This window comes from Micropterus salmoides, unplaced genomic scaffold (genome assembly GCF_014851395.1).
Source record: "Micropterus salmoides isolate LMB-PRFRI ecotype aquatic unplaced genomic scaffold, ASM1485139v1 Ms_hic_scaffold_1, whole genome shotgun sequence".
Lineage (NCBI taxonomy): Eukaryota > Metazoa > Chordata > Actinopteri > Centrarchiformes > Centrarchidae > Micropterus > Micropterus salmoides.
In genome coordinates this window covers 29,709,577-29,736,921 of record NW_024040040.1, presented here as the reverse complement: position 1 = coordinate 29,736,921, position 27,345 = coordinate 29,709,577, and the positions used below count along the sequence as shown (strand labels likewise).

Sequence of the window (27,345 nt, the reverse complement as noted above, 5' to 3'; positions counted from 1 at the left end):
AATAGATTTTCCAAGACTCTGAAATTAAAGTTTCTTAAAACACAGAAACCTCGAGGGACATAAAGGTGACCTCCTACCGTTTGACACGCCCCCCGGAAGAGTGACTAACAAAACCCATGCGACCTCTGTCTCCTTACGCTTTCTTACGCACTCTTATTATTAGTAAGAGACTGTTACGTTCTCTTACTATTCAGACGCTCTCCTGAAACCGAATTCCCGCCTTCAAAGATTTCCGCCCGGGGAATATCTCTCTGACTGCAGAATTGTCCATCCTTCTATGTCCACTCCGGACTCGGGAGATTTGACTCGCCTATTTCTACCTGGGATGAAATTTCCCCACACTAGCTATCTTTTTAGATTTACCTCACGTTTAATTGTCTTCACGAGGTCTCGTGAACTTTTAATGATTTTACCTTTCCATTTAGTTTGAAGTTAGTACTTTGTTTATAACTTGTGTATCTTCTGATTAAGAAGCAACCAACAGTTTCTTTTGAAACCTTACTTCTGTTTCACTACTTCTGAAGGCCAACAGAGTTAGTCACACGTCAATTATAATGATTCCCCCACAGTCAACAACTAAGGAACTAGGCAAGGTGTAGGCCTACTTAATAAAGTGGGCAGTGAGGGTATATTCCACCTTTGATTCCCTTACTGCTGGTTACTATAATTTAAGTAGTGGAATGCTTCCACATCAGAACTATACATTCCTGTCTCAGCACCACTACACAAGGACTGCAGCATGAAATTACTGTATTCTTGATGTACTTTGAAGCTGCAGCAACAAATGTAGCAGCACCTTCTGCCAATACAACTGGTCATGTGATATGTTTGTAACAATAATGTGCAGACAGGCTTCCAGAATTAAAGAATGTTAAGGCTTTATTTATAACATACCTCTTTCTTTACAAACCATATAACTGTGGGCTGTTTTACAATGAGAGCCATTGCAATAAATACAGTTTGGGAATACAAAGGGAACAACATGAAACTATACGTCATGTAATGGAACTAGAAAGCCTAGCTGTAAAATAGAGCCAGCTTGGGTCTAGTCATCTGCCCTAACCGTAGCCAAATAGCCACCATGCTTATCATTATAGGAAATAAAATCTAGTGATTAAATGTAAAACATTACAGACAGAACACAGGGGGGAGATAGTCACATCGATCAGCCTATTCTTGAGAACTACACATGGGAATTCCACAACTCCAATTTCACATGGATCAAGCAGCAGTTTCAGTTAAGGAATACAAAAACTGGAATGCAGCAGCTTCACCTGATGCTACACCATCATATCACATATCACTACTTCATGGTTCCATCATTAAGACACATTTTAAAAAGTGGGTAATAAAGAATGCTCTCAAGCTTAAAAACATGTTTATGTATCTCATTAAATGCTACTGCAACTTCTTACAACCTTTGCTGCTCAGATCAAAGAGTCTAGGTGAAAAAGTAAAGCACTCAAGGCAACATTTCATTTTAAAGAAAAAAAATACTAGTGAGGATAGCAAATGACTTGCTCTGTTGTGAAGATGATAAAATACACTTGTAACTGTTTTTCTGGACGTCTCCACTAATAGTCAATGCCCTGATCATTGTAATGGGAGCTGTAATTGTCATGGTAACCTCCATGATACTCGTCCTCTTGGAACTCAGCCTGATAGTCACTGTCGCTGATCTCCGAGCCATTGGTGCCGGTCCCCTGGCTGCCATTAGTGTGGATGACTGGCTCTGTTGAGGGGGCACAGTACTTGGGGTCGTAGACCTGTCGTCCCAGACCATACACACTCATACCCCTCTGAGACGCCACCTTGTTGGTGCCCATCTGGAGGGAGATGGTGGAGTTGTCCAACGGCTGCATCGCCACCTTCTGGTCAAAGATGTCCCTGCGGGTACCAGGGGCTGACATGCCCGCCTGCGGGAAACCACAATGCAGCAGAAACTTTACAACATGATAAAGGTAGTACACATCCACTCAACATGTATTGAATGATCTGTACAACACATTTTTGTAGACAAATGCATTTAAAAGAAAGTTCCCACACAAGTTCATTAATCATTAATAACGGATTATCCGTCATTCAAGGTTCAATGATCAAGGTTAGTGATTAAAACCATTTTTGGGAGGTAATGTCACATTGTTCCACAGGTTTAGCCAAAAAAATTATATATATATCTATATCTATAAGGGTGAGTTTACATCATGACATGATAAAGCTCATCCTCATTTTTCAATGATGTGATCAGCATGAAATTTTATGGGGTGGAGGCAGAAATCTCAGAGTGTGAAGAATCTCAAAATGTGGACAAATAAAAATGAAACTATCTCCATTAATAGATACCACTAGATGTGGGTGACATCAACATCAACATTTTCTGTTTAATTTTGTTGAACTGACCCCTCAAATATAGCTGTTGCGCCAGGTGAAATCAGCTTAATACTATACTCATTTCATGATCAAGGCAGATTACGGATTTGGTGAAAATAAAAAGATGCAGAATTAAAAGAGGAGTGGGTTTTAACCTGGCTGGCTCCTTTGTTGGTTCCCATTTGCAGGCTGATGGTGGTCTGGTCGTAGGGTTTGTCAGACTGAGTCTTTGGATCATACAGATGTCTTCGGGTTCCATAAGCAGTCATACCGGCTTGACTCGCACACTTGTTTGTCCCCATCTGAGGTCAAAAGGCCAGCGACAGGATTTCATCAAATACAATCATATTTCAGTTTAACCCTAAAATAAACCATCAACACAAACCATTATATCAGTTTTGGAGGAACTGTTTCTTTTTTTAAAGGCAGTTATATAAGCTCTCAGTGACATCAGTCTAAAGATACCAGTTCATGTGCTGGCATTAAGAACCGCTTAATCACTAGTCGTCGTTACCTGCAGTCCAATGACACACTGACCGGCCTTGATCTTCTCATCGTCAAAATGTCGAGCTTGTTTGTCTGCATATTTCACCCCAATATCAATCTTTGTGTCCATGCCTTTGGTCTTTGCCTAACAGAGAGGACATAATGATCATAGGACTGGTGTGACGTTAGATTTGTTTCCTATGACAATAGAAATATGTTCCTCAGTAGACAATGACCCTACTGTACTGTGTTCACTCACCATGCTGGCCAGTGCAAGCAGTGTGGTCTGGACTTGAGTCATGTTCCCATTTTCAAACAGGTCATTGGCCTCAAAGATGTCATTGGGCTTTAGGCCATAGGCCAGGATAGCTTTGATGAAATTCCCAAGGTTTTCCAGCTGCAGAGAGCAATGGAAAAAAGAAAAAAAAACAGAGGAGTAATGGGGGATGGGCACAAACTCACACAAAAGCAGAAGGAAGCAAAAACAACAAAAACTAGAAGGGTACTCTGAGAGCGCAGACCTCAAGGCCAATAGTCCAGTCTTGTATGATATGAAACTCTGCAAGTGCAACCACTATACGTCTGGATCTACAAAACTATTAGAATTACAGTATGTCAAAATATGTTTGTGCCTAGCTGTTTGACGTGGCTGTTATGCTTAGTTGTGTGTTTAGTTGTGGCACACCGTTCACTTTAATCACAACTGGTTCGCACATGTGCAACAAATTCAGTTCATTTTTCTATAGACACCAAAGTTACCAGTGACCTATCTCGCAATGTTAACGAAAGTGAAAAATAATTTGTGAAAAATAGTGTCTGCCTCGTGATTCAGATCCGCTCTAAAATGTAGTGGGTTCATGACTATGGGGGGCAGTTGTTTTTCTGTAATAATGCTGAAAAACAAACAAATGGCACGGAAAAAACATAAAGCTGTTAGCGGTGAAAGCTCCATGAATGAGTCCACTTGTTCTCAGAGCCCGATGTGCTGTGACTGGTCTTAAACTAGCAGAATGTCCTCTTTATGATGACCTCTGAGAGACTTCTTAAAAAAATGACCATTCTTGTTATCTGCAGATGATGTGACAGCATTGCATTTTCCAGGTCAGAACAGATCTTACCTTGTGCCAGTTTAGCTGTGAAAGGTTGATTCTCTTTACTGAACCAGGTTGCAGCTTATTAATCAGCCTGAGAGAGGAAGGAAAACACAACATGTATCAGAACATAGTGAGATCTATTAATTATTCACACACACACACACACACACACACGTTTGTCCCTCTATCCCCATGGAAACATCTCATTGACACAATACATTCCCTAGCTCTTTACCCTTATCTTTAACATCACAACTAAATGCCGAACCTTAACCCTTCCCCTAAAACCAAATCTTAACCCTCAAACAACGCTTTAATCTTGTGGGGTCCAGCATTTTTGTCCTCACAAAGCTGTCGGACCCCACAAGTATAGAGGAATCCCGAAACTTACTCGCAGAGGATGACTCCATCTTTCAAGCCTTTCTGGAAGTTCTCTCCAATGGACATTCCCGTCACTTCCTCGATCCAGAAACGGAGCTCCTCCTCCTTCTGTGTGTCATATTTCTGAGCAATCTGAAAGACATTATGATACGTCAGCATTCCATTTTTAAAAAAACAAAAAACAAAACATACATTAATAAGTAATACGTTAAGTTGAATCTGCCCTAAGCCGCTTTGCCTGTCAACAGCTCTATATGATAAGGGGCACAAGTAAAACATTGTCTATTTGTACTCCTGTTCCACTTTTCATCAGAAATCCAGCTGGTACATACAGTGGTCTTTATTATTTTATGAGCCCATACAGCAGTATATAATCATCTACTTTACTGATAAATGAGACCACAAGAGTGAAATCACCTGATAAAGAGATGATAGCCACACATTAACATGTGCAGTGTGTTAAGTAGACACAAAGTAATTACTAGTAGGTGGGGTGGAAAGTACTATATGAGACAACATCAAACTTAATTAAGCAATTATTTCTAGTAAAAAAACAACAAACACACTGAAGGAATCAGTAGTATTGTACTGCAAGTACTTCAGCCACTTTGCTAGCCCAGTTGTTTCTGAACAGTTTTAAGTCTGGAGTAGGCAAGGGGGAGGCAAGGCAAGACAAGGCAAGTTTATTTGTATAGCACATTTCAACAACAAGGTAATTCAAAGTGCTTTACATAAAACGTAAAAACAACAGCGAAATACACTGCTCAAAAAAATAAAAGGGAACACTAAAATAACACATCCTAGATCTGAATGAATGAAATAAAGTGACACTATAATAACACAGCAACCTGCCTGGTATAGACTTTATCCTGCACCTTACCATGTCAACATAACCTAAGGAATATTGATCTTATAAAATAACTTTATGTATTTGAAGTGTCTGCAGCTACTCTGAGGACGGTCCAGTTGGATCTTTTCACCTGAGAAGTTTTTACTTGCCTGTCAGACAATTATTGGTATATTTATGCTTTAAATGTTAGTCAAAGTTGTAAATTATGTTTGCTACCCTTTAACAATGCTGTACTGAATATTGCACAACTTGTATTGTGACCTGTCAACACTGAAGTAATGCTAGTGAAACAGAAATGTCGTGTGTTGCTATGAGTCATTATTTACTACCTGTAGTAAGGGATTACTGGCTAAACTCTTTCATATCTTCAGTCAGGGTGTTAAATGAACCAAGTTATTTGACCATCCTAAATGCAATTTTTCACAACACCTGTTTAAACAGTGAAATAACCTTGTGCAAGAACATGATATATTTCTCTAATACAACAGAACCCTTACTACTGAATTTAAAAATGACCAAAACTCTCCTTAAAAAGCACTTTATTCATTGTCAATGAAATAGAAATGTACATGGTGTATATACTGTATAAGGTTGCAGGTAAAAGACTTCTGGTAAACTGTCTTCCTGTGGATACAGAGATTTTCCTGATGTTGCTGGCTGCTGTGTTGTCTTCAGGTTGATGCTTGACAGAGGCACGGCACCTGCCAAACAATAACTTACTCCTCCGATGGGTCCAAGAACACTCGAGCCTCATCAGGTCACTCAGAGTTTCTGTAAAAAATGGCAGTCAGTGTTACTTGTAAGACAAATACATAGCAATATTACAGTACTACAGTATAACTAGTAAAGCAGGGATCTACAGTAGTATTTCACTCATGTGTCTATGCCTATGAGACTGCTGTACTGTCCAACTGGAATTAATTGTTGTTTACATAAAGTGTGGCCTAGGTTGTGAGGGTGGTGCTGGTGTTTGTGGTAGCTGTCACGGGTTCAAAAACTATAAGCTCCACATGCCACAATGCAGCAACGTGTCAATCACATGAGAGTTTTCTCTGATGAATGTTTTCACTCGTCACTGTGATGAAATGTTTTAAAGGGCTGTGTCCATGTTTTAAAAGCTGTTTTCAATGTGTCGAATTTCCTAAACTCAAACTCTGTCTCAACATTCTAAGGCCCATGCTAAGTGTCCAGATACAAGGTACTTCACTTTGAAAGTCCTTGTACACAAAGAGGAGCAAGCAACACACACATGCAGTTAATATGTCAATAAACTCTGTGTTCCTAAACATTTTCACTGTGCTCCTAATTTTTGTCATTTAGGAGCACGTGTACTCTTTGGGGAAAAAGTTAGCAGAGCAGCTCAGAATAGTCCTAATAAATTAGCGTACAAATCTGCACTCATATGATGTCTCTGGTGGGTCAATGTAGCAGACAACATCCCTTGTTGCAGATACCTGCATTGATATGTTGACCTGTATGCAGGAAACCGTTATGTGGTTACACCAACTCCATCTCAAATGTGTAGTTATGGTAACAGCTATACATAGTGCAATATCGGCCTAGCTGCCCAGCGAGCCACTGCAGAATTGTGGTCAGACCAGGCTAGATGCTGAGTGCTAACCAAAGCTACACACCTGTATATTGACAATTTATTTTTCCACATGTAGCTATATAGTTACTTTCAGGGTATGTCTAGCAAGTAAATTTATCTACCATTGCTTACTTCTACATATTTTGTCGTTTAATCCAATCAGTTCAGAATCACTGATGTTGCATTTAAAGCAAATGGAGTGAGATGAAGCTTTGGGTATTGTCTCGGTAAAGACTGACTGAGGGAAGGTTTCAGAAAGTTGTTCCCGATTCCCTCATTCTAGAATAGAATGTCCATATATTCTAATACTAACTTGCCACAATTCACAGACTTCATTGAGAATTTTAGCTTCATGAATCTTGAAACACCACCTCACAAATAACCTAAATCTAAAGCAAAATTAATTCATTATTCTACCACAAAAGATTCATCACTTAACATGACTATGTCAGTCTCACTCCACACTACCATGAAATATGCAAGTTGTGCAACAAACTGGCAACCACTGGAATGGAATGCGAGTGCTATATTTAAATGCTGAATCTTATCAATGCCATCAGTGGTACTTGTAAGGAGCAACATTACAACTGGAGTGTTTGTGTCCACAAGTCCATGCAAGTCCAATATTCACTCTCTTCTAGATCTGTCTGGTAACTACCAACTCTTCAGGGAAATATTTTGCTCTTTAGCTGCTCAATGCTCCCCCGTGTTCGCCAGCTAGTCTTAAACTGTCCGTCTGCTGTTTGGTGCTGATGTAAAGTAGGTTTTGAGAGTATTATCACTGAAAACAGCTGCCTGCTGTGGCCGAGAACAATGCCATGAGAGCGGTGAGAGTGAACCAAAACCACAAAACAATGAACTGTAACTGACTGTAAAGCACTGTAAAGCTGAGGGGAGCTGCAGATACAGGTTCATCAGGTTTCAATACTTGCCTGCTTTCTCACCTGCTCTTTTATCCGCTCTAAGAGTGACACAGCTGGATGCACGCGCACACACAAACACACACACAGGAATGTAAAGAATGTGTGAATGAAGTTCACTCACCTTGGATCGTGGACTGTCGCAATGTCACACAGGCGCTCAGAATCAATGTCACAGAATCTCTTCTGGACCGTTTCCAACAATGTGGCTTTCAATGTTTTCACACCATGGCCAGTCTCTTTTTCTTAAGAAGAGTTAACACTCATCGATGGTATAACATCTTCAGCTTATCCAGTTGCTGAGATGATCTGTTACGTGAGCTCTTCAATGGGGGGCGAGCAGGGAAGTCATATTTTCCACTGGCTGCTGAACATGGAAGGTCATAGACAGTTGTTCCAGTTGACTCTGTAGCATATACAAATTACTAGTACACCTGGTGGATACCTCTTGCTGCTAGCCCAGTTGTTTCTGAACAGTTTTAAGTCTGGAGTAGGCAGGGGGGAGGGCAAGGCAAGTTTTTTTGTATAGCACACTTCAACAACAAGGTAATTCAAAGTGCTTTACATAAAACATAAAAGCAACAGGGAAATATAAAAAAGTTTAAAAGCAACATAGGGAAAAAATACACATTAAAAAATAATAAAAGTTACAGTGCAGTGTACAATCAGGGTTAAAAGAGTTAAATGGAAAATAAAAACAGGCTGAGGGGTTGAGCAAATAATTGAGTAACAATTATTTTGAAAAGAGAATAAACAGAGAAGTACACTTAATCTGCTCTCTCTAGCTAGTCTGTACTCGGGTCCATAGCAATCTTTGGGTCCACTGAAACTCCAAAAACCCTCGGACACTACAGAGAAACCAGGACATGTCTGTCCGCAGGCCACTTTGATCCAGTTATACTCTGGACCCACCTGCGTGTTTACAGGTGTACAGAGGTTCCTGCAAATCACTCAGGCGTGAGATTTAAGACCACTTCCTTCACTCTGTTCCATCTCACACTCATTATGTTTTCACTCAATTACCTACTCATTTCTCACCGTGTAAATATTTAATTAAAAGCAATGGTAAAAAGTTAAAAACAAAGAAAAAGAAAACAGGACAGTAAAAGTTACAGTGCAGTGTAAGTTATCAATCTACTAGTTAAAGGCAGTGGTAAAAAGAAAAATCTTAAATATTTAATTAAAAGTAATGGTAAAAATTTAAAAGAACTGACAGTTTCAGCAGACCTGCGGTTATCTGGGAGTTTGTTCCAGATATACGGGGCATAATAACTGAACGCTGCCTCTCCTTGTTTAGATTTGACTCTGGGGACAGAAAGCAAACCTGCCCCAGACGACCTGAGAGGTCTGGCAGATCAGAAATGTATTTTGGCCCTAAACCATTCAGTGCTTTATAAACTAACAGCAGGATTTTGAAATCAATTCTTTGACATATAGGAAGCCAATGTAAAGACCTCAGAACTGGAGTGATGTGATCCACCTTTTTGGTCTTAGTGAGGACTCGAGCAGCTGCGTTCTGAATCAGCTGCAGCTGTCTGATGGATTTCTTAGGGAGCCCTGTAAGGACACTGTTACAGTAGTGGAGTCGATTGAAGATAAATGCATGGATAAGTTTTTCCAGGTCTTAATGAGACATAAATCCTTTAATCCGTGATATATTCTTCAGGTGATAGTAGGCTGACTTTCTAATTCAGGTCTGAGTCTATGACTACACCAAGATTTCTGGTTTGAATTGTGGTTCTTAACATTACAGATTGAAGTCGAGCGCTGACTTTCAATCGTTCCTCCCTGGCTCCAAAAACAATAACTTCAGTTTTATCTTTGTTCAACTGAAGAAAGTTCTGGCACATCCAGCCGTTGACCTACTCAATAAAGTTACTCAGCACCCGTATGGGATCATAGCCCCCTGGTGAAATGGTTATGTAAATCTGTGAATCATCTGCATAATTATGGTAACATATTTTGTTGTTTTTCATAATCTGAGCCAGTGGAAGCATGTAAATGTTAAACAAAAGAGGCCCCAGAATGGAGCCTTGGGGAACTCCACATGTCATTTTTGTCAGCTCAGATGTGATTACCTATAGACACAAGTAGTCCCTGTCCTTTAAGTAGGATTCAAACCATTTTAGTACTGTGCCAGAAAGTCCAACCCAGTTTTCAAGTCTGTCTAGTAATATGTTGTGGTCGACCGTGTCGAATGCAGCACCAAGATCCAATAATACTAAGACTGAAATTCTGCCACTGTCAGTGTTTAAATGGATGTCATTGAAGACCATAACAAGAGCTGTTTCAGTGCTGTGGTGTGGAAGACATCAAAACAGTTATTTAGTGTCAAGAAAGCACTAAGCTGTTGAACAGCCTTTTCAATGATTTTACTTAAAAATGGGAGATTTGATATGGGCCTATAATTGCTCATTAGTGACCTGCCTAGATTGCTCTTTTTTAAGAGTGGCTTAATGACTGCAGTTTTCAGGGCCTGTGGGAAAAAACCTGAGAGGAGAGACATGTTGACGATTTCTAGTAGATCTGAGGCCATGCATTTAGAAACATTTTTGAAAAAAACCTGTTGGCACAATATCAAGGCAACATGAGGAAGATTTCAGATGTTGTATTATGTCCTCCAGGTTTTTAAGGTTAATAGAATCAAATTGTCTCATGCTATATGAATTGTTTTTAAGTGGACACAGGGACAAGACATATCCTGTTACTGGCATGGAGGCACTGATTGCTTGTCTAATTGTTTGAATTTTGTCTGTGAAGAAGTAGGCAAATTCATTGCAGGCCCTGGTGTATAGAAGTTCAGAGGCTACAGACACAGGAGGGTTGGTTAGCCTGTCGACAGTAGCAAACAGGGCACGTGCATTATTAGTGTTTTTGGTGATGACGTCAGAGAAGAAGACACTCTTTTTTTTTTTAGTTCTAACCAGCGTGGCATTTCTCCATGGAGATCTTCTCTTACCAGAGACCACCTGCACCTTGGCTAGTGCAATGGCATTAATAATATTTGTAATTTTAGAACTGAAATTATCTACAAGCTCATTGACTGAGACCCGTGAGAGGGCGGGTGTCGAGGAGAAAGCCTCAATAAATTTTTCACTAGTGTTTTCAGTGATAAGCCGTTTTGTTATTACCTCTGTTTGTACATTTGTGTGCACGCAGATAGCACTCTCAAAGAAAACACAGGAATGATCAGAGAGAGTAACATAAGGGGGGTTACATTACATTCATTTAGCTGACGCTTTTATCCAAAGCGAATTACATATACAATTACTATATATGTCAGAGGTCTAACTAGGACTTAACTAGGGGTCAAGTGTCTTGCTCAGGGACACATTGGTGGATATGTCACAGTGGGTAATTGAACCCAGGACTTGTCTTATCAACTGTTGCCACCCTCAGTTAAGAGTTATCACCAAACCAGTTGATTTCTGAAGTAAACTGCCAATCCTTCCTACTAATAGTCACATCACACAAGCTGTGTGCACTTGTAGGGTTTTATGAAATCTGTTTTAATTTTTTTCAGATTTGGTTTCATTTTCCCTCCAAATTCCGTGTTTTCCGTTTTAATAATTATGCATTCTGTGTTTTACAATAAGCATATTTTGTCATCAGAATGATGAAATATTTAAAATGTAATCATTATCAATGAATCTGATTTATCATGCAAATGTGCATTTAGAAATATTCAAATTTATGTGCAATTATTTATGGGGACAATTCACAATAAATGTATTGCAACAGTAGGATATTAAAACACTATCATACTGTTTAATAGAGGACAATTGACAATGATTGAAATGTTGCAATACATTATTATTAAATAAGTTATTACTTGACTGCTGATAATTTCTTAGGGATATTGTGCACGACAGTCTCCATATGCTGCTGAACACACTGTAATATGTGGGTCTGACAGGGGCTACTCTCATGTGGGTAACACTCCTCCTTGTTTACCAAGCTTGACCAGACATAGCTTCTTCAGTTTTTAGGAATATGTCTTATGTTAGATCTTTCAAATTTAGTACAAAATTCACTCTTTTTGTTACTATCCCTCCACTGCAACTCTTCTTTGTGGTTCGTTACTACTTAGGCATACTTTCAGCTACAGGAACCATTCGACTACCACACTGTTCAGCACTTTGAGGATATGTGGGCTTGTATTCAACTTTTTTCTACACCTATACTTTTTTTTTTTTTAATAAAATGTTTACATGTGAGTCAATTGAGCAAACTTTGAATCCTCTCCCCCCTTGAGTTACTAACATTAACTAACTCAACTTCTTCCCTCTCCCGTAGTCTTGTGCTTTCTCTTCCCTCTCCTATCATTTTCTGCAGGCGTTTCTGACTCTGGAGCTGTAGAGTCTGGATCTGTGGTTGCAGGCATCCTGCTACCCCCATGTTCCTGTTCAACACCCACTGCTACAATTATTATTACTAGTCCTATAGCTAGTCCTTTCATTTATTATTACTAGAATTATCAGTCCCATTATTCATTTTTTGTCTGTACAACTACTACTTTTAGTGTTTGTATTACTGTGTGAATATTGTCTCCCTCCGCTCAAGCTAATGCCCATGTTCAAGGTTTCTCTGCCTGTTAAAAGGATGTTTTTCCCTTGCCTCTGTTGCCAAGTATTGCTCATGGTGGGGATTACTGGGTCTCTGTAAATAATATTACAAACAGTATCCTCTACCCTACTCTATATGAAAAGTTAATTTACATAACTTTGGTTATGAATTGGCGCTGTATAAATAAAACTGAATTGAATTGAGAGCTTTATAAAGGGATTGTTGAAAGATAGTGTTTCCACATTACTTCCTTCAGCGCGTAATCATGTTTTGATTAAGACTGTGCTATTTTTCATTTCCGCTTGAAAATGCTTGCTAACAAATGCATGCAGACAACTATAGCTGGGACATATTAGCTGGAAAAAACTGTAGGGCCACAGGATAAAGTATTACCTAGTCCTAGTTAATATTTCATACCAATACCATAAAAAAATTACTATTACTACACAGGTTTTTCTAAGGGTATGTATCTTTTCTAAGAGCACCCCTTGGCAGGCGGCTGCTGCTGCATCGCGCCGTATTAGCCGGTAGATCGAATGATAGATCATGAACTTCCTACTTAAAGCTGGATATCGTTATTTTCAGAATTTTACTGGCTACACCAAGTGCCAGTCGTCGGCACAATTGCTTGCAATTGGCTTGGCCTACCCAGAAAATAACAGGGGCTGGCCCTTCCTTACAGCGCAGGCTCTTGTTGGCTATTGTAGGCTGCGAAACGGACATGTGAACTCTTATTGGGTCGGATTAGCTGTCAGTCGAAAGGTCAGAGTTCAACGGCTAATTTGAATACAAGCTATCGTAGTTGTTTACATTCAAATCGCCGTTATTACGGTTATAATGACATACGAGCCACATCTGCTGGCAAATATGAAACAATACCAGTTTTGTTGGAATATAATCGATCAGTGGATTACTGAGGCTTCATAGGTGAGTTGCGTAAATTTTGCTTACACAAGTTGGTCTGACAGAAGCGCTGATTGTACCAGCTTTGGTGATTGTATCTCAAAATGGTTTGCATTGGTCGAATCACGAGGATTTTAGCTTTCAAATGGTGTATCATATGAGTATGAAGTTAACATAGCAGCTGTGTGCACATACCGAAAGCTGCTGCCAGGACCTGACTGCCCGTGGGCGGGCCGTTGGAATGTTAGGAAGTTAATTAACGAGACCATAGTGGCCCGCCATAGTTTCAAAATGAACCAAAAGCCGACAGGCAGGTTAGCGACCTTATCCATTCAGTTTCTCTCTTTACAAAGACAAGTGTTGCACTATGAGAGTCCTACCTGAAGAGAGGCTGTGAAGTCTTCATGTTACACGATACGAGAACCACATACAACATAATTTATCAAATAGGGTCGGACTTGATGAATTTAGCACGAGGATACATGTGACAACATCCGGTTTTCAAAATAAGGTGCCACAGGATAGAAATAATGTGTCTATTAAAAGTAAAAAAAAACAACAACAATAAAATGTTAGGGAAATTACTTATTCTGTTTTCTATTTATTGATTTAGGGTTGCTGGAAAAACATTAAATAAATTTGTTGACTTTTGTTGCTGTTTCATCACCATTTAAAGCTATACAATGGGTTTATGATCAAATAGTTTACTATAGCACAACATTGTTTACAAGAGTGCAAAGTTCTTCATAGATATCCTTCCAGATTAAATTATTTTGCCATACAATGGTTTGTGCACAGTTAGACAAAAAAAGAAACAATTTAACTATGAAGCCTACTTAACCATGGTAGAAGCAAGTGAACAAATCAACAAAAGCTGAAAGTGTCAGCAAAATCAGGCAGGCTGAAATGCTTCATGCCGTGCAGGGAACGGGAAAAAACGGTTCACTGAGAGCTGTGATCGGTAGCAGAAGCACACAAAATGACAAATAAACAACAAGTCAACAATGTGGGGCAAGCTAAACGCTCTGCTGCTGAAACACTTCTGAAACACTTCCAGTGTGAGTTGAGGCCGGGCTGAGGACAGATCAAAACTGCAGCACACATGACGCCTGTGTGAGTCCGGGGTTAGGTGGTACACAGCAAGTTTTCAACTCTATTTTAAAAATTTCTAAAAAGTAAGTACAGTATCGCAATGTACCGAAATAAGCATCACATCTCAATATCTCGTGATACAATCGCATGTGACCCTTGTATCATGATAAGTATCATATTGTGAGGTCCTTGCCAATACCCAGCCCTAAAATGGATGTTTCAAATATGGCTTCATTGGCTTGGCACAAGTAAGTAAATGAAAAAATTATAAACTCACTGTTGATACAAGCTTCCAATTAACAGCGTCTAGTCAATGTATTTATTACACAAATGGTCGACCACGAGTCCAATGCGTTTTTGTCCTCTCCCCTCAAAATGCCTTATATTGGTTTGATCCTCTGCCTACTTTTTTCAGATGCTCAGCAACATTATTTCCTAAAAAGCTACTGGCAACAAATCTGGTAAGTTTATTCAGACAAATTTACTTTCTATTTAAAACATTTTATTTTTTCCCCACACAACATATTTTAGAGAATGACAGTCACATGAAATGCATGTCTACTCCCCTGGGTAGAAAAAAAATTGATGTCAAATGTGGCCTGAAGGACCAATGGATGGGGTCCTCATCAAGGGGTTTTTGCTGAAGAATTTCAGGAATGTGACATATGCAGCTCAGAGAAGAGCATGGACTACTGATCACACTTTAAGCAATGGAACCCAAATGGGCCCCCAGCCTGTCCTCTTCCTTTTGTTTAAGTGTGCTGTCTCACAGAGGATGTTTTACTGAAATGAACTATGTGACTGCAATTGTGTCATTACACTTAACAGAGATTAAGAATAGTCGGTTCCAAATGGAAAAGAGGAATTTGAATCTCAAAATCCAGAATTCTTACAGTTGAATGTATTCAGCTTCAAGCTGTCTATGATACTTTATACAGAAGGATTTTTTAAAAAATGGACACCGTTTCTAAAAAGGACCTTTCCAGTGTTTTCAAAGTAGGAGAATATGTGCCTCCCCTCAAGCTCAAGCTTGGGAAAAGGCTCCCCCTCACTTTCCCCCTTAGTTTACTTGCCTAGTTTTGCTTCTGGATGCCTGCGGGATCATGATTATGTCATTTGATCCCATAGACACTCAACAGTTGAGCCAATATACCCTACTATTGCTGTTAGACATAACTTCAGACTATATCAAATACATTAAAAAAAGGTCTAACCTAAGGCATTTATTAGTGTCTGGCTCTTTGGTGACGTTCAGACTGCAAGCCTTAATGCTCAATTCCAATTTTTTCCCCCAGATTCGATTTTTTTGTTTGACAGTTCACATTATTGTTTTATTGCGGCCCATATCAGATTCCAGTGTGTACTGTCCGCAGCCTGAAAGTGACCCGCATGCGCAGAAGAATAACATGACGTCGCAGTACACTATTGTAAGCTACAGAAGTTAACTCCCGTTTATCATTGTCCTCTCACGGGTCACATTTCTCCCAAATTATGACAAGTGTTTACAACTTCCTGTCTCTTTCATTACAGTTTCTGGCACTGTACAACTCAAGTGGCCCACAACTCCCTCCCTAAGTCTCTCTCTCTACTGTGTTCTTACAGACACAAGCAGCATGCACATACCTCACAAGGGAGCTTGTAGTCCGGTGGATTTCAAGTAAAACGGAAATTTGTGAGCAGATGATGGCAAGGTAGAAAAGGAAGAGAGCCACATGCTTAATTATGGCTTTTGTGAAGCTTTTTTCGTTCACCGCAGCTCCGTCTACAGCAGAACTATGACAACAGCAGCTTTAGAGTGACGTCAAAGTCGCATCAATTCCGACCTGAGTTTCCAGGTCGCATTTAAAAAGATACGATCTGTATTGGATTTAGACCACATATGAAAGTGGCACAAATCCAAACTGGAAAAGATCAGATTCCATGCGACTTGGCCTTTTCACACTGTCAAAGATCAGATCTGAGTCACATATGGGGAAAAAAAAGAAAGGATTTGGGTCACTTTGGCCTGCAGTCTCTGTGATCTCCTTTTGATAACTAATGTAATATTGTTTCACTTCTATTCACTGAGCCTCCACGGAAACTGTATAGAGGTTCCCTTGGGAGCACCCCCCTTACACTTTCAAAACCTCTGTCTTGAGCCAACATTGCAAATCAGTTATACTTAATAATAAAGGCATGCCATGGTGTTTGTACTTATATCCTTTAGTCATTTGTTTCCACTTATTTTCATATTCTCTTATAGCTCCCACTTAAAATACAAAATTGACATAGTTCTGTTTCCCACATATAGACTTTAGTTAGACGGGTCGTACATTAACTGCCGTCCAGGCAAAAGTGGCAGCCCATTTTAGCATTTAGCTGAAAAATACAGGTAGTTATCTATTACCTTACAAGGCGCGGACATAGTGGATTGTTTACAAGCACGGACCAAGTAAAGCAACAGTGAACACACCATTGCAGATGTACTTTTGTTAGCTACCACATTGGTTTAGTTAACAAGCCTCCTCCACATACAGCACACCTGCTATGTTGATATACCTGCTATATTACTCTAACGTCTGTCTAGGAAATTGTTACAATGCAACGTATTCATTAAAATGGTGTTTGCTATGGATTCTGCAATTGTTGAAAACACATAGCTTGCATGTTTGAATCATTTCTTTGAGTTGTGTAGTTTATTTTATGTTACTGATGATGTCCTTAAAAAAAACAAAAAATTCTTCTTCTTTGGATTTTCAACAGACCAGGTGCATTGCTGTCGCCACCCTCCGGTATGCCAATCTGTTCTCAAAGTTTTCTTTTAATGACATCCTTAAAATTTCTCACACACAACCGTTTCCTTGATAATTCAACAGTAGGACAATGTTATAGCTGTTAATTATTTCCCCTTTGATTCTGAGAAATAAAGGATTTTTTGGTCAGTTTTGGATATTTTGTGTGTTTGTACACACATAATGTTGGAGTGCCTTATTATTGTTTGACATGGCTCAATGTTGATTTTATTTCATCATTCTAATGTTTTAAGGTTAAGTGTGAAACATTTAGGGTGTACTCACACTAGGCCCAGTTGCCTTGAACCGTGCCTGAGCACCATTGACTACTTTCTAAAACATATCGTCGTACAGTGACAAAGAAAACACTGCTGTTTAATTAATCTAATACTACATGACGGTCTACAAGGAGGACCTGCAACTTTGAGAATTCACACTAATGTTTCACATTCAAAAGAAGAGGTAACATTAGAGAACTGTGTTAGGCAGGAAGCCGTGTTAGATTCTTGTACAGCTCACGTTTATTCACAAGTCCACTCTGGTTTAATCATTTCTGACACGCCGACTGTAACAAGAGACAAGCAGCTCGCAGGGCTCGCAAGTTTTATCAAAAGTTTGGAGTGAGATAACGCGTGTTAGAGGAGGAGCCACTCAAATATTTGCAGCAGCGGCCCCTCGGTCCCAGCCAATTCTCTCAAGTTTTTACTAGCAGTTAGATTTTACCTTTAGCTAATAACTGACAATAACAAGTATAACAATAGGTAGATCTGATAAAAGACTAATTATATATATACACACACATAAACATACATACACACACACTTATATTTCAAAAATACAAATGTATCAAAACTAAAAACAAATCTGGCCCCAAATGAGCCCACTGAACAGCAGTTCTGTACACATAGGCCTACAGTAGGATGGCAGAACTTGCCCTACGCATGTATGCCAAGCTGTGTGTGTGAGTAGGCTACACATTTCAGCTTATGAATGGTGTTTTGTGTTGTAATCGTTTGTTGCACATTTTAATGCCTTGATGACAGGGGAAGGGGGCTCCCACTTAGAGCACTGTGGCTCAAAGTCAGCCATTTTCACCATCATGATGGACGATAGCTTTCCGTCCAGACCCAAATATAGAAAAACATCTCTAGTCCTTAGTTTCAGATGCCCAAGGCTAAGCCCAGTTGTGGACACTAACAAAGTAGTACTTCACTTAAGTACACAAGGTATTTGTATTGAACTTGAGTATTTTGTTTTTATGACACATTTTTATGCCACATTCTACTTCACCACATCTCAAAGGGAACTATTGTACTTTTTACTTTATCTGACAGCTTCAGTTACTAGTTACTTTAAAAATAAGCTTTTTACACACAAAACGTATGAAGAGTTTAAAAAATAGGATGTTTTCATATAAATTTAATTACTTAACAGTTTATACAAGTCCAGCTAGTAGAACTACATCAGTTAGGCTAACTGACAGAAATTTAATTGGCAGGCTGTTAGATATTAGTCATTTTTCATGTAAAAACATTTCATGGCTCCAGCTTCACAAACGTGAAGGTTTGCTGATTTTACTTTATTATTTTAATGTATTTTTAATCATTTTGAGGTTTGGACTGACAAAACAAGCATTGTGAAGGTCTTACTTAGGGAACTGTGACAATATTTCTCACTATTTCCAGAATTTATGACAACCGATTAATGGATAAAATAATCAGCTGATTAAAATAAAAATAATCATTAATTGCAGTATGATACAAAATAGTTCAACCTCAACCAACTACATTAATGCATAAGGAACAATAATCTAATGATACAATATAAAATATTATAACAGTCAAAGGGGACATTTTTCCTTTCTGCTTTGAGTAGGCTACTTTTATTTTTAATTGGCTACTTCTGCATTTTCCTGCTTATAGCCTACTTACATACTTTTACTTAACTTTTTCAATGCAGTAGGTCTACTTGCAGAGTATTTTTACAGTGAGGTATTGGTACTTTTATATATTTTTTAAAGCATCTGAATAGGCATATGTTAGGCTACTTTGCTCACCACTAGCTAAAAAAGCCAAAGCTTCTAGTTGCAAACAGGTTGTAGAGTTTTTGACTGCATCAGTAATAATTTAGCTCAAATTTGGCTACACTTCCCTATTTCACTATCTTTGATCCAAGGCAAGCGATTTCATCCAGGAATCGTAAAATCAAAATGCAAAAAAAACCTAGTTATCACATTCATCGGGTCTTGGCTTCCAACTTCCACTCTGTGTGTGCACGCGCATCCATGTTGCCTGGTAACGAACGTTCTTGCGGCAGGATCACGGAATTCACCCGGAAACAACACATTTTCATTTGTGATCGGCTTAACGGCTCTCGCATTTAGTAGGCAAAGGAGAAAGCTATGAACTCGGCACAAAAATGATCGTCCATTAATTTAATATAGTGGGACAACTTCGAGGATGTTATCTCTTAACTTCTCAGTGAGAAATACAAGGTGTGGTGTGTGAACTGGCTTAAATGCATGTGTCTCACGGTGAATGTGTGAGACTTGAGAGCCCTGGATATATAGAATACATCAAACACTATAGTTTAATCACCCATTAACGTTAGCACCACTCCACTGATAAACATTGGCTTTGTGGCTAATTTAGCAACTGGCAGCGTTAGCTGCTATAAGTTATGTTAAATAATATTTAGAAATAATGAACTTGGGAGAAATGAGGACCGTAGTGCCGCACCGTTTCAGAATAAATCTACAATCACGTCTGTCAGCGTAATGTCAGCCTCCACCACTCACCTACTGTAACACGAAACATCCTGCTGTGATCCGGGAGAGTGCACTGAAAAACGGGAGGGTTAGCAAGTCTGGTATGAAAGTTTTCAGGAGAGGAGAAGTGATGAGGTCCGTGTTTATTACACAGACTGTATATAAAAAGGTTTATTACTATTTAAGTCATATAATTGATGTGACAAATTAACAACTCACCGTGAAAACAGTGAGTGTGAGCCTGGTGTGCGCGCAACCAGGAGCTAGGGAGCATATGTTCGCGCATCTCTCTCTCTCTCTCTCTCTCTCTCTCTGCACAAATCTGTCCAACACAACTGTCAATGTCGGAGACCCACCTTCAAAAAAGTTATTAGCAAGCATGTGGAGCCTAGCTAATAAGGAGAGCTATGTTAACAGATCACAGCTGGGTTGTCCAGGTAAGCAAGCTGTACATAGCTGGAAGTCAATATCGACTGTCATTCTGTGAAAAATAAAGCGCTCTGTCTCACACGACACAGTGGAGTTTGTGTCGTGGTTCTGTGTTTGGGCAAGGTTAGAGATCACACAAGATGCGTACCGTGCCGGAGTCCAGTTTAGCAAAATAAAAGCGTGAGAACGTTTTTGCAGCAGTGCTTTATTTTGAGTTGAATTGAGAGCTTTTACTTTTTTTAAATTCTGAAGGACATTAAAAAGAGTTGACACAGTGCTCCACACCCCTTTGAAATAGTGGGAGTGTAAATGTCACTGTGTATCTTCTTCTGTATCTATCTTGTGTGTGAGAGAATGAGAGAGAGTGACCGGCAGAACAGCCCGAGTCTAAATTTTAAATACATTAACACACCCAACAATAATAAAGATAGTGAAGTGTGGGTCCACTAACCAGCCAAGACCTGCCAAATGGGAAAAGCATCCACTGGAAGCCCGGCCTGCATAATTATGCAAAAACATATTTCACAGACAGTTCATAGACGCACAACTTGAAGGAAACAACTTGGTCAATACCATCTAATCATTAAAATTCAAAAGTGAGTTAAAACATCTCCTATCTAGAAATCCCCAATCTTACCAGTACAAGGCCCTTCAGTGCCTTCTTCAGAGTTAAACAAAGTCCTCTCTGACTGCTGGTCAGACACCAAACAATCTGTCCCAACCAAATCATCTCTAAACAAAAAGGAAATTATACATCACCAAATCACATGGTAGTAGGCCTACCTGACATATAAAACTAAGGAAAACAGACTGAGCACACACAGCCTGACTATACAAACAGGCTGTCACAGGCAGAACAGGCTACCCAGGAAAGCAGGTTGGCTTACCAAAGGGCATTTTGGCCGGTGGAATCTTGATTTTTCCGGAACCAGAAGTGTAATTCATGTTAACCAGTGTTTCCCCTATATGCATTTAGGAGCGGCGGTGCGCCGCTTCTGAATTATGACTGCTGCTATTAAAATTTCCCACAATCTTTAATCAATGCGCAACTAATGTTTTAATTCGCACATTGTGCGAGCACGGTAACATTAAATGCTCGGTTAGCTTCCTCATTCTTCAAAAAAACATCTAGGGCCTTTCACAATCTGTGTTGTCTGTACTTGTGTTCTTGTGAAACGTCATCTTTTGTGCCCCCAAGTACTGTCCCAATACACAAGTTTGCATTTTGGCAAGAACGGTTAAAAATGGAAGTGTCGGTTGGTAACTTGTGTGAACTTGACGGCAGAGATATCCCAGCATTCATTTCGGCATTCAAGCGAGGGGCTGAAAGATGCTGAGAGAGGCCAACAGCAGAACGTTTTGTACTATTTTCTTACATTATTTCATCACTAAATCCACTTCTGAGAAGGTTTGAGGCGAGAAATCAACATAGATGATGATGGCGAATCATTTTCGGAGTTGCTCCTTAACAGTCAGTGGGGGGAGCTAGCGAACCAGCCTGCCGGGGAAGCTAACCAGCGGGCCTGCCAGTCAGCTCACAGAGCCCTCAGACCACTGCAGCTAACACAGCAAAAACGGCAGAGTAAAGACCCACAGCTGTAAGATAACGTTCGTACCGCTGTTATTCTGTCATTACATTCTGAGTAATTGAAAGTAAGTGAGAGATTTTTACTTAAATCAAGAGACATCTTGATGATTTACAGAAAAACGGTGATGTACAAAAAAATCTGGTCTTGTGAAACTTTGGAAAAAAATATCAAAAATAGTATGAAAGGGGACTGTCTTTGCTTTATTATTATTACTATTACTATTGTTATTATATTAGACATTACATTGCTAGTGTACAGTCGAGTAGTGGTGACAGTATTTGCTTTTTATTTGTTTTTATTTTATATAAATTGTTTATGTGAAAACATATTGGTAAGTTAAAACCTACAATAAACCCGATTCTGAGCTTTTTGTTTTGGGGGATGAAGCCTGACTGTTTCAATAATTACAGCAATGCAGGTGGCATCTGTGCTGGAGGTATTGCACAATACCAGAACGCATCATCTCAAACAGTCTAGACTAACTAACGTTCTCCCCAAGAACACAAGTCCATTCTTTGCATTCATGGTTTTGAGAAACACCCCTAGGATTATGTAACAGGTTCATAAGAGCAGCTGCTAGCAAGTGTTTGATTGTCCAGCACCTGGACTCCTGAAGAAGCTGAAGAAGTTCTGCCTGCCAAAGACAATGATGGTGCACTTCTACACCATCATCATTGAGTCCATCCTCACCTCTTCCAGCACCATCTGGTACGCTGCTTCCACTGCCAGGGAAAAGCACAGGCTGTAGCATATCATTCGCTCTGCAGAGAAGGTGATTGGCTGCAATCTTCCTTCTGTTCAGGACCTGTAAACCTCCAGGACTCTAAGGCGTGCAGGAAAGATTGCAGCTGACCCCTCCCACCCCGCACACAAAGTGTTTCAGACACTCCCCTCTGGCAGGAGGCTGCCGTCCATTAGGACCAAAACCTCTCGCCACAAGAACAGTTTCTTTCCGATTGCAGTGGGCTTCCTCAACAAGGCCCCCACTGTCACTGACTCTCATGCCCCCCTCCCCAAACACACACAAAACACCAACGCTCAACTGTGCTTTATGCTCATGTTGTGAATTTTTGCACACACATGTCAGCAATGTATTATATTATTGTATTTTTTGTATACTTAGATTTTTTTTAATCTCATTTTAAAAAAATGTATATTTCTATTTATGTTCATGTGTACTGTAAGCACCAATTTATACCAAGGCAACTTCCTGGTATGTCAAAATGTACCTGGCAATAAAACTGATTCTATTGTTACATGTTGTCAAGTGTCTTGTTTGTTGTTTCTATTGTCTGCACATGATGCAGAACTTAAAACATACTGTACCGAAAACAAATTCCACCGGCATTGTTGTGTGGCTAATAAAACAGTCTAATCTAATCTAATCCCCACACCCCTGCTGAGGTCCAAACGATTCGATACCTACAAATACTGGCTCGTGCTTTTTGCCAGACTAAAGCAGTGAGTTTAGTCATAATTTTTATTGAACAATAACACATCAACTCATCTTGTGGCTGTCGTGGCTTATTTAAGTTCATGTCTTTCTTTTCCATCTAGAAGTGTTTCACACATGGCACCCATGCGCTCCTTTATCATTTCTCCATCTGTAAAGGTTTTTTTTATGTTGTCCTAAAAATCCACTGTATTCTCAGTGAACACTCATGCCCACTTTTGTACTGTGAGGGATTGACACCGAACTTGTGTAGATTGTTCATTTTTGCCTTTGAGCACATTGATTTTCCATGTCCTCACCTCAGACTGCTTTGGGTAAGTTTCATCTAATTGTCTGTGTCTAGCTTCATAGTTGAGTTTAATATTTCCACTTTTGACAATCGCAGCAGACTCTGTGCAAATGAGGCACACCGGCCTCGTAGAGCTCAAAGCTGGAAGAATAAATGCCTACTTTAACGTCCACTCAACTCGGACAACTGTTTTCCCTGACATCTTTTTTGATAATGCCATCTCCTTCTATCATCTTGTGTAACTGTGTGCCTCAGTCAGCTCCTATGGTCAGTTCGCTTCTCTGCCGCATGTTTTTCCAACCGCAAGACCCATTCATCTCTAGGCCTGTTAAAAAATCCTTTCCTGACAAGATCAAGAAATATATATATATATATATATATATATATATATATATATATATATATATATATATATATATATCTCTCTCAACGTAGCAACCGTGACGTCACCCATTTGTTTGTGACCTGCCGTTTTGAAGCCTCTGGTTTGGCATTTTGGCCACCGTCATGATGATTTTTTGTAACCAGGCACCAGATGTGACCATATTTGGATGAGATGGCTGTGCATCTGTAATTCATGTTAACTGGCTAGCTAAAAACAGGCTTAAAACAAAACGTACTTAAAGGAAAAAATTAACAGCCACCTCCTAATAAGCTTGTTACTTGCAACTTGTCAATCACAAGGTAGTCCCATCCTAAAGCACACGCTGCTTTATAATCTATTTTCCCCTAAATAGGACCATTTACTATATAAACATCATGCTGTGTAAGAGAAGACTTGAAAGTAGTGACTGAAGACTCGTGCAGACTACACCACTTTCAGCATCAGCCAATCACTGTGCGGTTCACAACTTGCCGTCTTGAAGTTGTTGTGGCGAACACACTACGTGTGTAACAGACGGCCACACACTACACGAGCTGACAAACCACGTTTTGTCAAGAAAACACATGTGAAATGTGAAATGTGAAATGACGCAACACTACACACGAAACAGCTGTTGTTGATTATAAAGATAGCAATTATAAAGACAAAGAATATGGGTCAAAGAATGGATTAGCAGGCTACGCATGTAGCCATGCATTTACTTGAGCGTTGGTATCTGCGTTGTTTTGCAATTACACTTCCAAACAGTAGTTGGCGGTAGCGCTGTAGCATCCAATGTGTTGACGTTTGCCAGCCAAGCATGCTAAGTTCCGGTTTAGCCCTCCGCTACCTTGAATGGGGGTAAAATTATATACGTGCGGCTGTTAGAGACTTTTCAAATGTTATCTACAGAATGCATCACATTCCGTTTTAGACTAGAAACACATCAGGAAAGTGTTTACTGAGGCAATTAATGAGGTGAAATGTAGGGTAATTTTACCATTATTTCTAATGGAACCGGACTTCTTTTTGCAACCTCGGGAGTCACCCCCTGCTGGCTGTTAGAAAGAATGCAGGTTTAAGGCAATTCCTGGATGGCTTCACACGTGAGAGCCAGAGGTTGCTGCTTGATCAAAACACATTTTAATTTAACTATTTTAAAATACTGCATTTTACACTTGGGATAAAAGAAATGTCTGCCATTTGTCCACAAAGAACCTTGGCAGTCACGTGACATGATGCAGGCCAATAGAAAATAATAAGCACAAAAACAAACAAAGGTAGGCATCTCATAATTTTAGAGCCCTTAATGTGAAACTAATATGTTTTGTGCTGTGGACCAATGTCTAACACATTGTGATTCGAGACTGGGTTTGCATTTCCTACAGTCCCAGTCAGTTTCTGTCCACAATAACTCTTACAGCCACCTTTATTCATGTTCCTTTATTTTAACAAACAAAACTGAGGTTTTTTTTGCCTTGGCTATTATTTTAATAATAGAAAGCGTCTAATCACACTACTACTAGACTACATGACAATCTGATTATAAAACAGTAGGCTACAACATTCAAAAACAGACAACAGAGTATTAGATAACGCAGGCCCAAATAGCTCCATATTCCAGGAGGCAGCTAACTTACACAGCCCCTGCTGGGGCCCGGTTCCTCTGTATCCTATTCAAGATTCTTCACAAAGCAAACAACATTAAGTGCATCATACCATGAAAATAAATTCGTGTTAACACCATGACATTTAAAGAGTGATTATGTGTTAAAGTCTATAAACTAGCTTTTAAGTGGGACGGAAGGAAGTTTTTTTCCCCATCATTGACGGAAAATAAGTGGCGTCGACCTCAATATTCACATTCCTTTCTTCTGCCTTTGTTGACATTACGTTCAAGTTAAACGTTAAGGCCATTGTAGTTAATTTACCAGAATGTAGCGCGTTCTCAATCTTGGTTTTATAGCCTGTAACACCGAGCTGAAAAGAGACTCCCGAATTTCGGGACGCTCGTGAAGTTTTGGGCACTTTGGTGAATGGCCTGTTGTTCTGCGTGTTGCTCTTGTCAATAGGATAAAGAACAATCGGTAACAGTTAACGTTATCGGGCTTTATGTTTATTAAGACCATACGGGAACACATGCGTTAGCTAAACTTATGCATATCATAACTTCTTTAAAAGTGTCTGAAAGATGTTTTTCCCCGTGAGATGCAAAAGGCAAAGACAAGACTGGAACACTTACTTTGCTCCTCACTTCAGCAGACAGACCGTAGGCTGGCCCCTTATTAAAATGAGTCATTTTCTTGGTTTTTCGCGTAGACCCAAATGAATCTCCTCAGCTAGAATGTGGCACAGAGAAGCAGCGGTTGCTTCGGCCCCTTTTTTCAACACGCAGACCAGGAGGAAAGTATTCCGTCAGGCTTCACAGAGCAGAGTACCAGACTCTATCTGTAGGATGTGCTCAGATTGCAAAAAAAATGTCAAATGGTTGACGTAACTACAAGAGCCAATCAGAGCACCCGATTTGTATCGGGTTCCTCCCTCTCCTGATGCGATTTGTGTCACACTAGAAACAAAAAGTTCGGACAGACGGTATGGCTGTTAAACAACCTCAGCTCAAAGTCAAAAAGTGCTATCCAAACTCAGTTTCCTTTATTAAGTGTTCAAATGTTGTTTCAGGTTGTGAAATATAGTGAAACCTTTTATATAAACGTACACTGTGGGAAGCAGGCAACATATGCTCAACAAGAAACGGTTTGGGACCCATATTGTCACTGTTTCACTACTGTGGCAACATTGGCAATTCTGGATTAGATCAATTGACTTGAAAGACCCCTGTGGTAAAAAAACAAACAAAAAGTAGCTGCAATGCAAATGCACATACATGCTTTACTTCATTGCCAAAGTGGATCATAGCAAAGATCCTTTCTCTGTAGCAAATGTACTGATATGCAAATTAAGAGTTATGTCACCTTCCTTCTGTATCCATTACCCGCAGTGTGTGAGTTTGTCTTATAGTGGTCCACAGTTAGCCATTTTGTAGGATGTATCAGAAATACTTGTGTCAGTTGCAAACATTACACATCAAGAGAAATAGAAATAATAGAAATAATAGGCCTAATAGAAGTTGGTGAGTAAAGAAATATTTAATATAAAAAGTATAAATATAAAGGAGTCTGGTATGTACAATATTTAAGTTATTGACAGAATTGTGATGCACAGTAGTAGTGAAAATAGATAATAAATAGAAGCAGAATTGCAGCAAAGGATATTGCACACTGAATATTTAAACAGAATGTGAAGAATTGGACGACATTGTCTAGTTTGAGAACTTACTAAGTCTAACTAACTGTGTCTGACACTTTGAGGGGGGAGTTAAAGAGTTGGATGGCCACTGGCAGGAATGACTTCCTGTGGAGCTCTGTGGTGC

General features: G+C 39.6%; 1 protein-coding gene across 1 annotated transcript; it reads right to left on the bottom strand.

Moving 5' to 3' along the window:
- Nucleotides 1-856: 856 nt before the first annotated feature.
- Nucleotides 857-26,372, bottom strand: cnn3a (calponin 3, acidic a). Its single transcript, XM_038723678.1, has 7 exons — nucleotides 26,158-26,372; nucleotides 4,342-4,463; nucleotides 3,975-4,041; nucleotides 3,116-3,253; nucleotides 2,885-3,001; nucleotides 2,526-2,672; nucleotides 857-1,916 (listed from the first exon to the last, which is right to left on the bottom strand). Exons 1-7 carry the CDS (start codon nucleotides 26,212-26,214, stop codon nucleotides 1,575-1,577), a joined length of 990 nt encoding a protein of 329 aa, XP_038579606.1. The 5' UTR covers nucleotides 26,215-26,372; the 3' UTR covers nucleotides 857-1,574.
- Between the last annotated feature and the right edge of the window lie 973 nt (nucleotides 26,373-27,345).

Excerpts from the sequence above, each read along its gene's own strand:
- cnn3a (XM_038723678.1), bottom strand. The coding sequence starts at position 26,214 with ATGACTCATTTTAATAAGGGGCCAGCCTACGGTCTGTCTGCTGAAGTG. Across the intron at positions 3,254-3,974 it reads CACAGCTAAACTGGCACAAG|CTGGAAAACCTTGGGAATTT; the intron begins GTAAGATCTGTT and ends TGCTCTCTGCAG. Across the intron at positions 1,917-2,525 it reads CCAACAAAGGAGCCAGCCAG|GCGGGCATGTCAGCCCCTGG; the intron begins GTTAAAACCCAC and ends GGTTTCCCGCAG.